The sequence below is a fragment of the Cynoglossus semilaevis genome, chromosome 17 (genome assembly GCF_000523025.1).
Source record: "Cynoglossus semilaevis isolate Cse_v1.0 chromosome 17, Cse_v1.0, whole genome shotgun sequence".
Lineage (NCBI taxonomy): Eukaryota > Metazoa > Chordata > Actinopteri > Pleuronectiformes > Cynoglossidae > Cynoglossus > Cynoglossus semilaevis.
The window spans coordinates 5,868,024-5,884,336 of NC_024323.1; the positions used below are offsets into that span (position 1 = coordinate 5,868,024).

At 40.9% G+C, this 16,313-nt stretch overlaps 1 protein-coding gene across 7 annotated transcripts in view; it reads right to left on the reverse strand.

Moving 5' to 3' along the window:
* The window catches only part of LOC103392844 (adhesion G protein-coupled receptor L1-like), a 185,543-nt gene that overhangs the window by 6,474 nt on the left and 162,756 nt on the right, over nucleotides 1-16,313 (reverse strand). For all 7 annotated transcript variants that reach the window (XM_017040474.2, XM_025064165.1, XM_008329582.3 and 4 more), the window contains 15 exons: nucleotides 15,331-15,434; nucleotides 13,547-13,732; nucleotides 13,312-13,350; nucleotides 11,241-11,421; nucleotides 10,979-11,101; nucleotides 9,900-10,108; nucleotides 9,398-9,571; nucleotides 8,616-8,825; nucleotides 7,849-8,069; nucleotides 7,436-7,502; nucleotides 7,253-7,344; nucleotides 6,954-7,122; nucleotides 6,287-6,442; nucleotides 4,895-4,991; nucleotides 2,160-2,282 (listed from right to left, as the gene is read on the reverse strand). In XM_017040474.2, the coding sequence (XP_016895963.1) occupies nucleotides 2,160-2,282; nucleotides 4,895-4,991; nucleotides 6,287-6,442; nucleotides 6,954-7,122; nucleotides 7,253-7,344; nucleotides 7,436-7,502; nucleotides 7,849-8,069; nucleotides 8,616-8,825; nucleotides 9,398-9,571; nucleotides 9,900-10,108; nucleotides 10,979-11,101; nucleotides 11,241-11,421; nucleotides 13,312-13,350; nucleotides 13,547-13,732; nucleotides 15,331-15,434 (2,151 nt within the window). The remainder of the gene's footprint in view (nucleotides 1-2,159; nucleotides 2,283-4,894; nucleotides 4,992-6,286; nucleotides 6,443-6,953; nucleotides 7,123-7,252; nucleotides 7,345-7,435; nucleotides 7,503-7,848; nucleotides 8,070-8,615; nucleotides 8,826-9,397; nucleotides 9,572-9,899; nucleotides 10,109-10,978; nucleotides 11,102-11,240; nucleotides 11,422-13,311; nucleotides 13,351-13,546; nucleotides 13,733-15,330; nucleotides 15,435-16,313) is intronic.

Consider the following 16,313-nt stretch of genomic DNA (forward strand, 5'->3'; position numbering starts at 1 on the left):
ATGAGAAAGTTTTCTTCAAGAATGCAACAATAATGTGATGCATCACTGCAAAATTCATGGCTCACAGAAAGCTGTGGGCCAAAAGATTTATTGTGCACTATTACTATTATATACTGCAGTCCACTGGCCTTGGTTTCATGCTCTTTAAGCTCCATCATAGTTAATTAACCACCCTAAATTATATGTTTCTATCAACAAAGAAAATTGATGCTGACGTGAAGGCAAAATGAGTCGCGGCAAACATGAACCTGACTTACTCTATTCCTCTATAATGTTCTCACAATTTACAAACAAAAATTAATATTTCTCTGAGGTATTCTTTCATCATTTTTCTTGCAGCACTGTCCACAGACATTTAAGATACTCGTTGTTATTTAATGCAGGTCAAAGAAAAAAGCCAATTAGACCAACAGATAGTGGAGATCAGTCAACTCCAGCCCTGTCGTGGCCCTAACCTTATCATGATAACTGTCCTTTAGGTGTCCCTCACCTGTATCTGTCTGTCAATAAAAGCTTCAAAGACAGAATATTTCCATTTGCTGCTGCTAAGTGATACTTGTATGCAAACATTTGTCATTGGTTATTTTTTACACATCTCAACTCAATTACACACAGCCAACAGCCACAGTGTAGCCAGCAGTAAGAGGCATGTTCAGAATTTTAATTTGTGTGTAGTGTGACTTTAATCAGCCCTCATATTCATTGGTGCTGTGGGTAATTAGACATTCTAATGAAGTGCTCTCTCTACTTCCTCTCCCACTCTCTTCTAAAAATGTCTCCGCTGCCAGGCCTGTGGCCATCAGGCTTGATGCATTGTGCAGAGAGGATTTAAAATATTCAACAGAAACACTGCCTTAAATTCCAGCCCTCAGACACCGTGCCTGAAACCTCCACTGCTTGCACAGAGTTGTCCCACGCAAAACGAGCGTGGCTCCTTTCTGAACGAGGCTACTGTCGCCGAGCAATTACCAAAACCTGTCTAATGCAGCAATTACGGCGGGAGCGCGATGGGATTGCAGCAATGCGATAAAGGACCCGGTTTAAAAAAGACCGCTCTGCGATAAAAGCATTCGCAAAGATGGTGGAAACTCGAGGCTGACTGACCTACGTCCAGATGGAGGCTCCCTGACTGCGGTGCCGCCTGATCCCCTTCAGCGGCTGTTGTGATTTTAGCTGATTACATTTTTCTGTCCAAGAACATGAAAACTATCTTGGAAATTTCTGGCAAACACAACTGCATCTAAACTTCTAATCATTGTGTGGTTGTTCTAATGATGATTCAAGATCTTACCAGATGGCTGGTTAGACTATAGGCAGGGTCTGGCACCGATACGAGAATCCATCTGACAACTACTCAGTTTGAAATAACAACACCAACACACACACACACACACACACACACACACACACACACACACACACACACACACTCTCTCTCTCTGTGTCTCCTTGCTCTCTGTGTTTCCGTCTTCTTCCACAAACAAACATCCTTGTACAAACCACTGAGTGTGACTTTCCAATCAGTACCAGAAACCCTATTTTGTTCCACAGATGTTCAAGGGTGGATCGGAACATTTATTGAACTGATTACCAAGGATGGTTTGTTTCTGAACAATGCATATTTGTGTAGTTCCATGATAGAGAAGGGTGTGAAAATTTTGTCTGCACTACAAAAACTAATACTGAGAACTAGGCTCAGTAGCAGGAGCGAAGTACGTGTGTTTACGGCTTCAGGGACAAACACTTGGACCAGCAAGGGTGTGGAGTTGGTAGCAGTTTTCATTGCTGAGGACATTACAAAGAAGAAAATTTAATTCCCTAAAATTCCTCCTTTGTATACATGCGATAAACGGACCAAGTAAGGCCTTAAATTACTGCCTATCAGTCATAAATCTGTGGGTCAAAGTAAAAAAAAACTCTCATTCATATTTTTACATGTCCAAGATTGATTTTGAGGTAACTGAAGTACAACACAAGGTGGTACTTGCTCATTTGCTAACATTCTAATCGCAGTTCCAATGTGTCGATAATTATTGTTAAAGCAACTATCATGATGTTAATGTGTAATTATAACAAGACATTTGCTTCACCCAACAGTGTACCGTACTGTATCTACAAAGCTGCACCAACAGAGTTCTGCGTGCTTTCAGGAAGCTAACCTGTGGAGTTGAAGACACCAGGTGACGGAGGGGTGAAGCTCTCAGCCAGAAGAGTGTTGTAGGGAGAGGTGCCACTGCGAGTCTGCAATACTGGGTTTGTCAGAAGGTGGTTTCCCATGGTCGCTGCAAGACAACATTATAATCATGTCTTTAAATGAAGCTGGCAGGAACAGACAACACTCACAACGAGTGAAATGTTCTGAAAGTTCATTTTTCCAGACTGCATAATAACATCCAGAATCACAGAAATATTTACCGTTTATTCAGATGGGGTTGTTTTTGTTATGCCAATCCTTTATGGAATAATGCATTTTACACTGGTTCTCTCAATGTTTATGTTTGATGATTGTAACCTTTGGGTAAAAATACAATTGCAGGGGAAAGGTACTGCTTGGAGCATTGCCATACATTTCTTCCCTTTGGCTTCTGACGGAGCAGTCAGATGGGGAAGAACAGTAATGCATGCCATTATGTAGTCCAGGGGTGCAGCCATTGAAACACAGTTAATTTCGCAGTGAAATGTGAATGCCACTACAAGACAAATATAATTCAAAGAAAAGGCACGCTGAGAATGTTGTATAATGCCCATATATGGCTCCTGCCTGAGGCAACTCGAATAGAAATGCCATGAAATTAAAAATAGGACAGCATGACAGAGGGTAGTCCAAGGCAAAGTGCAACCATCGGGTCTCACGCCTCCTGTTCATCACACAGCAAGAGAGCAGGGAATTCTAGAAAAATAAAATATGAACTCAGGCACCGCTATTTGTCATTCTCCATCCTCTCACACTTCCCCTGTCCATCTATCTGGCTGCCACACAAACCCTTCTCTCCCGTTTTTTTTGGCCTGCTCTGCTGTGTCTTGACTTCACCACATTTCCCTGTTCTTGATGCCAGATTTTTTTTTTTTAAACAACCAAATTAGTCTGGATTATAGAAGCCTGTTTGCATCTCATGGGGAGTTCTTTTATGAAATTAAAAGAATTAAGACCAAACAGAAAGGGAGAAAAGCGTGTGTGAACATGGCAGCGTTTTCCAAACTTTACAAAGAGACCCACTTAGACAACGACATTTAGACAAACACATTTTCCTGAGCCGTGAATAATTTAATGGTTGTTAAAATGTTCAAACAATGATCCATTTGTGTTATCTAACTTATTTGCACACCGTGCCACTGTGAACCATTGTGTGTTTTAATCTACTTGTATTTTGTTTTTTAATTTTATTGCTTTTTATTGAAATCCATCAATCAATGCAATTAAACTTTGTTTATAGCACCCCCTGCAGTACAGGAAGGGGAAGCGAAACGCTTCAAGTCACGGTAGCACAACTGCCCCTAAAATACCTGCATGTTCTACACTAAACCTGAAGTCAAATGAGGTTTAACCAAATCCTAACCTTTTTTATTGGACACCAGCAGCTCATCAAACGCCGCCATGACGTAAGTTTTAACAGTTAGCAGTTAACAGTTAACAGTTGGACATAACTGTCCAGTTATGATGCTGCTAAACACGACTCAAATTTGTTAATACAATTATTTGTAGAGAAACTTTATAATCTATGGATAAATGCCTTTGATAACCAGCACCTGCTGGTAAACTGAGGAACAAAGATTTCTATTTTTATACTATAGTCTAAAATCCCCCAAAAAACTTCAACCTCTCCACTTCCTTCTGTGTGGTGTGGCTTTCACATTTCCTTTTCTCCTCCTCCCTATCCACCCCCCTCCTTCAATCTGGAAGCCAAGTGACAAACTTTTCTTCAAGGTACACACAATAAAGTCGTCACAGCACAGTCAATTGTGTTTGACAGAACAACATGAAGGGAGTGAGCTCTGTTTCTCTAATATGACAGTGGCCCCTCCCATTCCAAAAACTGACCCTACCCTGCAGCCCCCCACAGACATTAGCACAAAGGCACACAAACAACAGCTGATAATCCATCTCTAGAGCTCAGTTTTAGTACCCCGCTCCCTCACCCCCCCTTTGCTCCTGTCAGTCTCCCCAATTAGAATAATTACCCCCTGTTCGCTCACACGCTAATCAGTTCATTAAAAACCAAATGGATGAAATTAGCATAGAGAACGACGGCTGATTTAGCTACTGCCTCTGTGTCATCATCAAGGCCGCCCCCTTATTGAATCTGGAAACCTGAGCTAACCTAGATCGCCTCAGTCGCACTAACGGCTGTGGCGCTGACACCACTAGCGGCTGAGGCTAATACAATCAGAGACTTTACACACGTTTTTCTTTACTTCTCAAATGATTATCCTGGGACTGCACACACAACACTCAGAATAACAATACAGGACTCTGTGTGTGTGTTTGTGTGTTGTTTATACACTAAACCCTGCTGCAAATAGTTTCCCTTTGTATGTAGTCCATGTCTTTTTTTTTTTGTATATTTTTTAATTATATGAATACATTTAATGAACAACAGGCGTGAAATTTTTTCAAGACCTGTTACATAAATTCCAGGACAATTTTTGGTGTTTTGGCCAACTCTTAGCTATCTCTGGACAGATATTTTCAACTAAACATTAGCCCTATATTCTTCCTGACTTATAAAGGTTTAATTTTTTTTGTATTTTAGTAAAAATCTGAAAAGAACATTTTTAATAGTCTTTTTTTACCAGGTTACTTTCAACCAAATATGAGAATACATTCATTTCTGTGATTTTAAGTGTGGATAATTTAATGAGTGAGAAGCAGTGCAGCAGTGAAGGGACGCCTCACCACGGTTGAGTGTCGGGGTGCTGTTAATGTCTCCTGCCATGAAAGAGGATTCTGTCTGCTTCCGAACTGTGTCGTTCCACATCCTGCGGATCCGACTCTGGAAGAGGGAACAGAGCACAGTGAGTGGCAGCAAACCAGACGCCAAGTTAAATATAGAAACACAGCGGGTAGACTTTGTATCTCAGTAGGGCTGCTGTAATCAAAACTGTGGGGCTCGCTCTAATCCACAAAGAACAATAGGCAAACATGTCAGATGAAGAGATTGAGGAGTCGGGCGCGAGTGTGCAGAGCTGTGTCACGTTATCAACCATGGGTGGGAATAATTTGAGATATTTAAAACATTATTCTGATACAACTGCAGCATGATATGCTGCCCAGGGAGGGTGTGTCTGGTACACATATGACAGCATGTACAGTACTTTTGACGTAGGGTCTATATATAGCACATGGACTTCAGACTCTCAGTTTTATATTAATAGCTGCCAGGTATGCATGGGACCATAAGAGTAAAAAATTCACAACAGGGTTGACTGGGGTGACTGATTACACTGGGTTTTCAACAGAAATTACTAATGAGCACATCTGAGACCCTATAATGAAATGTAATGCACCAAAACTGCCTGGTTGCCAAAAATAAACAAAGAAGTGCTGATGTTTTGCAGAGCTGTTTGGCACGAGAAAATAAAAACTGCATTTAAACTGTGGCTCAGTAAATCCACAGAGTATGTGAACCACTGATATTCATTTATAATCAAATTCTGTCAAATGCAGCCATTTTTGCAAAATCTTCAAAAACTGGCTTAGACACAAGCGAGGACTACTCCTGATAATACTCCTAATATATTTAGATAGTTGGAATATTTTCTATATAACAATGTTTGTGGATATGATTTATGGGGCTCTCAGACAAAATCAATCATTTTGGTAATAAAGTAAGTAAATAGTAAGTAAGAGTAAGAATGCAGTATGCATTAAAGGCTGCATTTATGCAAACAAGTACACAGTCATTTTGAGCTGAATATTGTTGAAATATTTTCAGCTCTGCCTGGAAACATTATAAAGTGTGATTCAAAGAGAATGGGATGTGACCCAGCTATGATCTTCAATTGTATGAATAGTTTTTTTTCCTGAAACAGATATATAAAATGGGTGACGTTGTTCAACACAAATGTCAACTAAAATCTGTTGCAAAAACATGTTTCAATCATTCTTTCTTAGAAAAAAACCCCATGAGCCCTGAAAGCAGTTATAAATATCTTGATACTCAAACTTCTTTTGTCCTTTAGCAGAAAATATACTTTAGGAGATTTCTGAATTGTCTGCATAGTATTTATGTGTATATGTGTGTGTGTGAGTGCCAGAATTTCATGAGTGGGTTCTTCCTGTCTGCACCTGTCTGTGGGCTGCTGTGTGGCGAGCTTGGCTGCCACTGTAGTAGCGGTTGTTGGCACGCAGGCCTGAGTTTTTCAGTGAACCGTGGGAGCTGGTGGTGGAGGTGCGGCTGCAGCAGTAAGAGTGACGCAGACACTTACTGTACTCCTTATGAACCTGTAGGGGAAATACAGAAAAAAAAAACAATGGAGAGATTATAATATACACACAGTCTAGGTGGCACTGGACTGGTTTGGTCTGTGTTTGTGTCTGTGAGATGAGCAATGTTTTAGAAAATATAAATATAATGTGTAAAAATAAGCAGTTAAACATATTTATACTATTTTATTAAAACTTTTTTGATTTTTTAAAAAGAAAAATATATTTATCATGTTGATTAATGTTCTCACTTTTTTTGCACTGTGTTATTTTAGCTCTGAGTTATTCCGGCTTTTTGTCATTTTTGGGCACATTTGGTCGAGCTGCTCACTTAGTTTCAAAATGATTGACATTACAAAGTGCTTGATTCTATTCTACACAGTTTTATTCCAAAGTTTTATATGGTGAAGGAAATATTAATTTCTAAGCTTTAATTTCTAAAACCACTTTTGCTAACTCTCCTAAAGCTGCCCAATGTTTTAAAATAAATGTGCTGAAGGGCTCAGTGTCTTAATGTGTGAAAGATTACCTTTTTCTGCAGTGCACAGTGGAAGATGAAGATGAACATGCCCTGGAATGCGTTGAAGGTGGTGAAGAGGTAAGCCATGATCACTGTGTTCTCATTGATGAAGAGGAGGCCAAAAGCCCAAGTCAGGCCCAACAGGAAGAGCAGAGCAATGGCCCCCAGAGCCCAGGACCTGATGGAAGAATTCACAAATAATCTTAAGAATGATCTAGATCATAATTTAGCATACTTTTTTAATAAATATACACTACATATACCTTTTGGTAAACAAAGCAGCACATACTGTAGTAGTTTAAACTCACTTAATATTATCCAGGCGACTGGAGTCAGGTTTGAGGGCTGAAGAGTTGCGAACCATCTTGTGTAAAGTGATTATGAGGAAAATGAGATTGAGCTGAGGACAGAAGGTACGTGGAGAGAAATGTTATTACTTTAAAAAAAGTTGTTTTTAAAATAAAGTGTAAAAAAAAAAAATAGCTTGCTACCATGATAACGAACGACACAGGTCCAATGAAGCTCCAGATAAAGTAGTTATCCACTCGCAGCCAGCATCTGAGGCAGAAAAAGGTGTTAAATGCAGCTCAGGCCCTGAACAAACACTGATACAAGCACACATGGACACACATGGACACAAACACGCCCCCTCCCACACACATGCCCCCCCATCCACACACACACGCCATGTGTACACACATGCTTGCTCATAACATTTTCCTGTCTCAGCGGATTATCATATGAAGGCTAATCATCAGGATTTGGCTAAGTGTGTTCAGTAAAGCCAATCTACAGGGAGGAGCGAGAGCCGTTTACACACAACTGCATATTACATTTCCAGCTGGGGAATGGCTTTATCCTACTCCTCAATCTGCAGGTGCAAAAGGCCTGTTTTCACACGTACGCTTTCTTGGTCCCATAGCTCCTGTAGTCTATGGCCGCTGAGATGCCCACCACCAGTGCAGGAAAGCAGTAGCCGCATAGATAGTAGTACTTTTTGCGGGAGTATTCGCTCTCAAAGACCTCCACCAGCATGAGATATAGTTGCACACCCTCCAGACACATCCAGGAGAAGGCAGCCAAGAAGAAGAAATGCAGAAGGCCAGCAAAGATGGGACAGGCAATCTGAGGGGCAGCAGCCGGGGGAGAAATAAGGGGTGAAAATATGAAGATAAAGAAAGGGGAGGGAGAAAGAGTTAAGATTAGGGCAAATAAATGAAAACAGGAGACAGTGTAGAGAATCATGTGTTAGTTTTGTAAATTCACAGAGGAGAAATGAAAAGCTGCCCCCGGGTGATTGGCTCCGTGCATATTATTCAGTGGTAATTCATTACTCAGTGCAGTAAATTTTTATGGAGTAATGCGCTGATGCACTGCCTCATTTTCAGTTTCACAGACACCTTCCCCATAAAAAAGTTGTCATTCTGTTATGCTGTGTGCCCTGTGTCATTTTCAATTTAGAAAACATCAAAATTAATCTGAACTTGTAATTCTGTTTCATAAAAAGAAACAAGAGTGTGTGTTTTTACAGATATTATTCAGCAAGCCAGGAAAAAAACAACAACAACAGAGTTATACATTTCCTTTCCAAGAAATACTCCCCATATATGAATAAGAAACCAATATCCGTGATATCCTAGATATCAGACCGAAATGTGGGAATGAACTCACGTGGTATTCCGTCTTGTCAATTCCTATGAGGAAGAGCAGCTCTGCTATGAAAAGGTTGATGCAAAGGTTCTTGTGGATGGTGTTGCGGTCAGTCTGCAGACCACGCAGGAAGCAGAAAGTTGAGATGCAGATGGCCAGACACACCAGAGAGATGACAATTCCCACCCAGGTGATCACAAACAGGATAAGCTCGTGCATCCGCCCCTGGTACTGTGGTCCGGATAGAAACCAGAGTGTTGGGTTTGTGGGAGATGGTTGAGAGAGAGAGAAAAACACAGCAGAATTAAAAGAATGGAAGATAAAAAAAAATCGGGTTAAAAAAAAGGGAGGTTAGGAAGCAAGGGGGAGGCAGGGGAGGAGTACAGAGAGACAGACGGGGCAACAGCAGAGGGAAGGGAACAATAAAAGACGAATAGACAAGGAGGAAGAAGACAAAATAGCTTTATTTAATATTTGTAAATATATGCAAGGAGCTAAAGTGTAGAGACAAGTGACAAGACGTTCCGAAGGAATACACGACATTCAAATTCATGTGAATGTCAGAGAGAAAAAGCAGGACATGAATTTGTAAGCATGTTCGCTTCCTGTCAGAGTGAAAGAAGAAGGAGAGAGAATTCAAAACAAAGAGCTTGTCAGCCTTGAGAAGGTACATTAATGTGAATGTGTGTACGGGTGGGTGACTCCGAGCAACCAGACGCGAACATTCACATGAATTAGACTCCTGCATAAATTACCCAGGCTTCCATTTGAGCTGTGTGTCCGTCAGACATTTGTTTACTTACATCGGGCTCGTGGTGAGCCATGAGGACGGCGAAGTTAGTGAGGTGGCTGCAGGAGCAGGTGGTGTGTGTCCTGTTGGTGTCCAGCAGCCTGCAGCCCTGCGACGACCACTGTCCAGTCATGGAGCGCTCAGAGTAGTTCCAGAAAGAACAGTTTGGTGTGTAGTAATTGTCCAACTTCATGTAAAGAGAATCAACAAGAACAGTTAAATCTTCTAAGTCTTTGACCACCAGATATGTTGACAAGGTTTGAACACCCATTATAAGAATTAGGTAAACTTGAGGAACTTTAATGAAATACTTGATGCACAGAACGACATGGCAGGTACTGTCAAACGGACAGTGCTTAAAGCTCAATTTTGTAACAACTTTTCCTAAAGAAAATACTTGTGAATTACAAGGGTATTATACTATTTCAGAGTTCAACATTGAAACAGGGGGTAGCTGAACCTAAAATCAAGGCAGCCCATTGTGGAGTGGGCATGACTGGGGTAAATGAGGTCACCTGCAGGTGTTTGAGAGTGAAGACCACTGGCTCAGTCAGAAACACTCTGCTAGACTCCTTGTTGATGGAGGCGGCGATTACGTGCGAGTTAACTGCCAGTTGCTTCTTATCGTGGCTTATCCCCTCCATTTCCATTTTTACTGTGGCGTTCTCCGTGGACAGAAAAGCTCCCAAGTTTTTGTAGAGAACGAACACCACCTTGACTTGTCCTGCACACGAGGGGAGAAAAAAGATGAAGGGGTCGCAAATTAAAGACAAAAGGGGAGAGGAGGCATAAAAAAGGCAGATATATGAAAGAGGAAATACAGACAGATAGATACAGGGGGAGCAGGGAGGGATGAGGAAAGGACCAAATGCAGAAATGGGGGAATAATATGGTAATAGCAGTGAGAACAACAGAGATAGAGAATAGGGAAGTGACAGGATGAGCAAGAGGGAGACAGAGAGAGAGAGTTAGTGAAGGTTAGAATGATGGTAAGGACCGTTTCATTTTGACTGGTGGAAGAGGGAAAGATTTAATGTGGAGGGCAATGGAACATTCATCCCTCAAGCATTCACAGATCTCTTATTATTCCATATGAATATTTCATGTGCGTTTGTTTCAATCATTCTAATCTCGTTCCCACTGCAGAGCTGAGCGGAGACAGAAAACAGAATAGGGTAGGGGTTGGGGCAATGGAGAGAAGAGCGGAGCTGCTCGGGAGTGCGAAGCAGGGAGAGGGGGAGAGCCGTGAGAGAGGGAGCGAGGGAGCGAGGTTTGGTTTGGAAACAAGAGAGAGATGAGAGAGAAGGATAAGATGGCGAAGAGATTGAGCGAGGGAATGGAATGGGGAAGGGAGAGAGTGCTGAGATTGCTCTGTCAGACTGGGGCCGATTGTAATCTACCCACCTCCCCAGCTATTCTATTAAGACTGCTGTTAAGAAACCATCAGGAAAAGAAATTGTCTCAGCGCTTTTGTTAATCTGATTAGACTATTATTATGACCCGGTAACTTAGTCAACTGCATGCAGATTGTTTTAAGCATGCATAAAATGGATACACAAGAGCGGAGGACAGGGAGGGGCTCTGGGATGCTGACCGTTGCGACTGTACTGTTTGATGGTGGAGGCTGAAAGCTGGATGGAGCTGTCACTAGCGTAGTTCTGTGGAAAGGACAAGTCCTGCAGGTCCATCTCTGTGTTTAAAACATGCACCTCCAGATCTGGCAGAGAGGAGACAGGAAATGGGAAACTTTAGGATGACACTCGTCATATTAAAGATTTAAACACAGCCAGGGGCAACATTCCACAGACACTGCGCTTCATCCAAACTTTCGCTGTTCATACTGACTGTCTGCTCACCGATGCTCGGTGCTCGGTCGGTGAAGCGATTCCCATACATGTTGTTGGCCAGCAGGAAGGCTCCTTTTTCCAGGACGTCCAGGAGCATGGTGGCAGTGTGAGCCTGCTCCGTGCTGTTCATGTCCTGCCATGACTGCAGAGCCTCAGGGCGCAGCAAGTTGTCCACTGTCTGCACCACCGCCTGTCACAGGGGAGGGACACCTGTTACCATCGCTAATAACATTGCAGCAAAATGCACCAAAATCTCCAGTGAAGTAACGAAAACACACCGATATTCAGCTGTGTGTGTGACACAATATTTCAAGTTGAACTGGCTGAACAGCTTGAAGGAGAAACTCAGGTCACGTTGACACTAACTTCGAAGTTCAACCTGACAAAGTAATAAGCTGAACTGGTACTACTGTTGACTACTGTTAATAATATTCATTAGGTCAGACAAGAGTCTTTTTTAATTCTGATGATCAATGGCAACTTGAGTTGCATTATAAGAAATTAATTTACATTTTTACATTTTATTCATTACATATACCTGCAGTCCAGACCTGTCAGTTAATACTATACATCTTTTTGTGTAAATAATGTATTAGGTTAGACAATATACAACATTATAATATTTTGACACCAGGCTCCATCCCTTCTACTTCCAAACAACAAACACCAGTAATAATGAACCAGTGATAACTTATTGGTTGTGTGACAATTAATACATAGAATTGAAATGAAGATGAAGAGAAGAAGTGTCATTTATTAAAGTAATGGCAGTAAGAATCACACTTGTGGTAACAAATCATCACTGAACTTCATTAACACAGTGTCTAGCAGCTGGATCCCTTAAAGTGCGATTAGCTATTAATGAGCTATCAATCAGTAATTATCAGTTGGCTTCCGACGTGTTTATGACCTGTTACATTATAATTATTAATGGTACGTTCCAAATTGTGATTTTTTTGAGGATTAAAACTGAGGATCTTGGACTAGAATGTCACTAGGATTATAATGTAATCTGCCAGAAACTCACCATTGTGGATCTATTACAGACATATTACCTTTCTATTTCACACTTACAATTCATTTAATGACAATTTTGATGGTTGTATCAGCTATCCAATTTATTGCTGTAGCCTGCTTGATGAATCATGTAATTCCCTTGCTTGGGCCTCTCAAAATGAAGGATTGACTGCTGCATGGAATAAAGAGCGTTGCTGTTAACAAAATGAATGTAGGCAACAGATCTCTGTTGCCTCAGAAGACAGTGATGGAGAGTGTTTGGTATTTATCCTCTGATCAGTGGGGCTATACCGAGCTAGTTTGCCAGTGGTGACAAAAATAATGGTCGGGTTACATACTACACAACAGCCTTTTACTTCATCCAACGGAGATCAGAGACGTGGTGTAACATTACAGTGTGTTGCAGACAGGTCAAGACACAAAAGACCCTGTGCCGCAGAGCACTGCATTTCATCATTACAGAGAAGCATACATACGAGGCCTTTTCATGATATTAGATTACGGCTTTCTCCGAACCAGAGATATTGCACAAATATTGAAAAAGCCCAAAGAGGAAAAAAAAACAAAAAGCACAGATGGGGAGGAGTAACAGAAACCGTTGCATCTTACAGTGTCATCAAATTACATTTTCGCAGATCCATATATATTGTATCTTATTGAGCAACACAATGAGGGCCTTAGCAATATTGCACTTTTGGGCTCTTTTACGGTGCTGAGCTCATGGCACAGATAGTTGATTCCCCATATTAGCTGTACCCACAAGACGAGTACACCCCGAGCAAGACCAAAAACTACAAATCAACTTTCACTGCTCTGGGAAATACAGCGCTACAGCAGCATTTAAAGACTGTATACACTGTGTGCCAGCAGCTACGCCAAACCTGAAACCCTGTACGTAATGATTCAACAGGAAATATAAATCATAATACAGAGCGCTGAGCCAAAAGAATCTCATCTACAAGACCGGTCTACTCATGGATTTATCTCTCTGTAGTTATTTTAAGTTATGGAGCTGTGCGGCTCCTCAGGCATGTAAAGTAGGCAGATAAGAGAGAAAAAGTACCTGAATGTAGGCCCGACAGGTACGCTCTCGCTTCTGGAGCTAAAGAGGGAGAGAGAGAGAGAGAAAGAGAGATACAGAAAGCCAGGAATAAGGATGGTAAACAAAACTTTATATAAAAAAATAACTGGGTCTTGAAAGTTCACCTGAAAAAGCAAATTCGTATTAACCTTAGGATTTTCGTAATGTTTAAATTAAACAGCTAGGAGTGTCTTAACACCAGGCCACGGTCTTGTACCTTGTTGTAGTTCCGTGTGGCCAAGTCTTTGTTGCCCAGCCTCAGGGCTTGAAGTTGAGCATCCAGAATGTCCAGCAGTTGTTCAATCAGTCTCACAGACGAGCTCACGTCGCCAGCCTGGATCCTGCCCCTCGTGTGGTTCACCAGCTCTCCGGCTATGTTGGCAGCATTTTCTCCACTCTTTATCTGCACATGCAAACAAGAGAAAACCACATTTACTGTACTGTACATACAATTATTGATTGCAACAAAAATAATAAATTAAATTTTAATGGGAATGGACTTCATATGGTTCTGGGAAACATACATTTAATTTTGAATATTTCTTTGTGTATATTTTTTATTAAATTTGGCCTTTAACATTTAACAAACCCTCATTCGAATAGTATTTCTATTAAACTATTATCGTCTTTGTGTTTTCATAGTGCATCTTCACATCATCTTCAACTTTACAATAACACATTTTTGGTAGTTTCTGACATTTTAAATATCTTCACTTACCTCTAATTTTTCTCAGTTTTATATAATTTAAATACTTACTAAATGAAACACATTAGTGTGGCTTGTAAAAATGAGACAAACAGATAAGGTGCAGTGGTGAGCTGTACCACGTATGCCTAAATGGACATTGGTTTTAAAATAATTCAAAATAAAATTTAAAATGGAATTTCAGATATTACTATTATTATTATTTTTACATTGTTTATTTGGAAGGAACACCATATGTTAATAAACATTTCGAAAGTGTAAACACACCAGATTATAGCCGTGGGCTAGATTCAATTAGTTGCCAAATATATAATAAAATAATTGTGGCCCAGATCCAGACCTTAGGTGGGACACATGACAAATTATTTTGGCCCACATATGGCATGGAATGATGGCACTTGGGCAGTTCTTTAATGCTTGCCAGATTCCAAACAAAAGCTGACTGCAGCAAAGCTACTTTTCAGACAAAAAAAGGCTGGCCACAAAAGAAAATGACAGATTTCAAATTTTCAGCCTTGCCCTAAAAAAGCACACTATTGTGTCAGGGTATTCGGCCCATATTTAGCGTTTATCATTCAAATCATGTGAGGCTGACGTGATTTTATTTGGGCCACATGAAAGATGATGCTACTTCATCAATGTCAAAAAATGGCGTCTATGAATCGGAAGTTTGATTCTTTTCTTTGTTGTTGTTTTTACAAAAACTGTGAAGGCTTTCTATAGAGAATTAATTCCACTGCAAAACACATCATTAGAAAACTCTTTGCAATATATATACACTAGGAAGAACAAGAACAATGGATTTTCCAATGTGAGACTTAAAGAAAATCAGTTACTGTAATAAAAATCATAGCAAAAATCTCAGAAAAACTAAGAGCTGGCTGAGTGCAGTGTATACGAGGATCTATAAATAAAAGTAATTAAAATTGAAACAACCTTCTTGTCATCCTCACAGCGTGACGTTGAGCTATACATGGTACATCGTGTTACGGGACAATTATGGAAAAAGTGAGAGGCAGACTACTGTGCCAACTGTGGTGCCATACATTCTTAAAAATAATTTAACCTAGCTGTAATTAATGTATATCAGCAGAAAAAAAGAGTTAATTAATTAAAGAGTGCAGATGCTTTGTAATGAGGGGCCGAGTGAAATTAGACTTTTTTATTTTTAAATCAGGCCAGCCTTTGAGAAATGGTAATGTGTGTGGAGGTGGAGCGGGAAAACGATCAGGGCAGTGGGGCAGAGGAAGCGGACAGACCTGCGGCCGGGGAAAGGGTTCAACTCTAGGTCTCACCTTTTGGGCCACCTGGTTGACCCAGGGGGAAGTACAGTTACTCAGGTCAGGACCCCGTGGATTCCACATGACCTGATCTGCCATGCACTGGAAGGAAGCGATACCTGGAGTCGAGCACAGGGAGAAGAAAAAGAGGACGGGGGAGTAATAGAGTGATAATAAGTGTAAGGAGTCTGCAATTAAAGGTTGAAGTGAGCAGTCGGGGGATGACCACAATTTTTCTCAGTTAAAAAGGAATGAAATTAATTTTAAAAATGCAATATTTAAAGAGTTTGAAAATGTGAGGGTAATAGAAAGGGGGAGGTAGAGAGGGGAGTCCAGGAGCAAAAAGAGGAGAGATTAAATAAGTTAAAGAAAAAAAAAAGGTGGAGGAACAGTCTGGTTGAATGTGAAGTAAAAACAAATATCTTCAAACAAATGTCTCCAAACAAGAGATTCTGTTGATCACAGCTAGAGGGAGGCACCTTCCAACAGCCTTCATTTGCAGCTATTTTTTTCTCTCCCTCTGTTTAGTAACAACAGTTACTAAACAGAGTTCAGAGAAAGGACAGCAATCAGTGATAAAATGGAAGATGGGTCCGTCTACTGCTGCTAACGCAAATAAGTGAGTCAGTGAGTCACAACAATGAGACCGAGAACCGACAGTGAGTCACAACAATGAGACCGAGAAAAGACTAGAAGAGAGACAACAGACAGAGCGAGAGGGAGGGAGGGACAGAGGGAGGAAGCGAAAGAGGGGGAGAGAAGGCAAAAACACTTCTCAGTTTTAGAAGACCTAAAGTAGATGCTGTGCTCTGCAGCCACTTTTCCCTGCCGCTTTTGTCTATATCTTCCTCCATCGACCACAGATTGGGTTTAAAAGCGCTGCCAAAATGTGGTAATTAAGCCCGCTGCTAATTTAATGTTAGTGCCATTCTAAAAGAGGATATTATACTGAGCTACTCAAATGCAGTGAAGAGGAAGATGGAGGGAAGCGCCTCTTT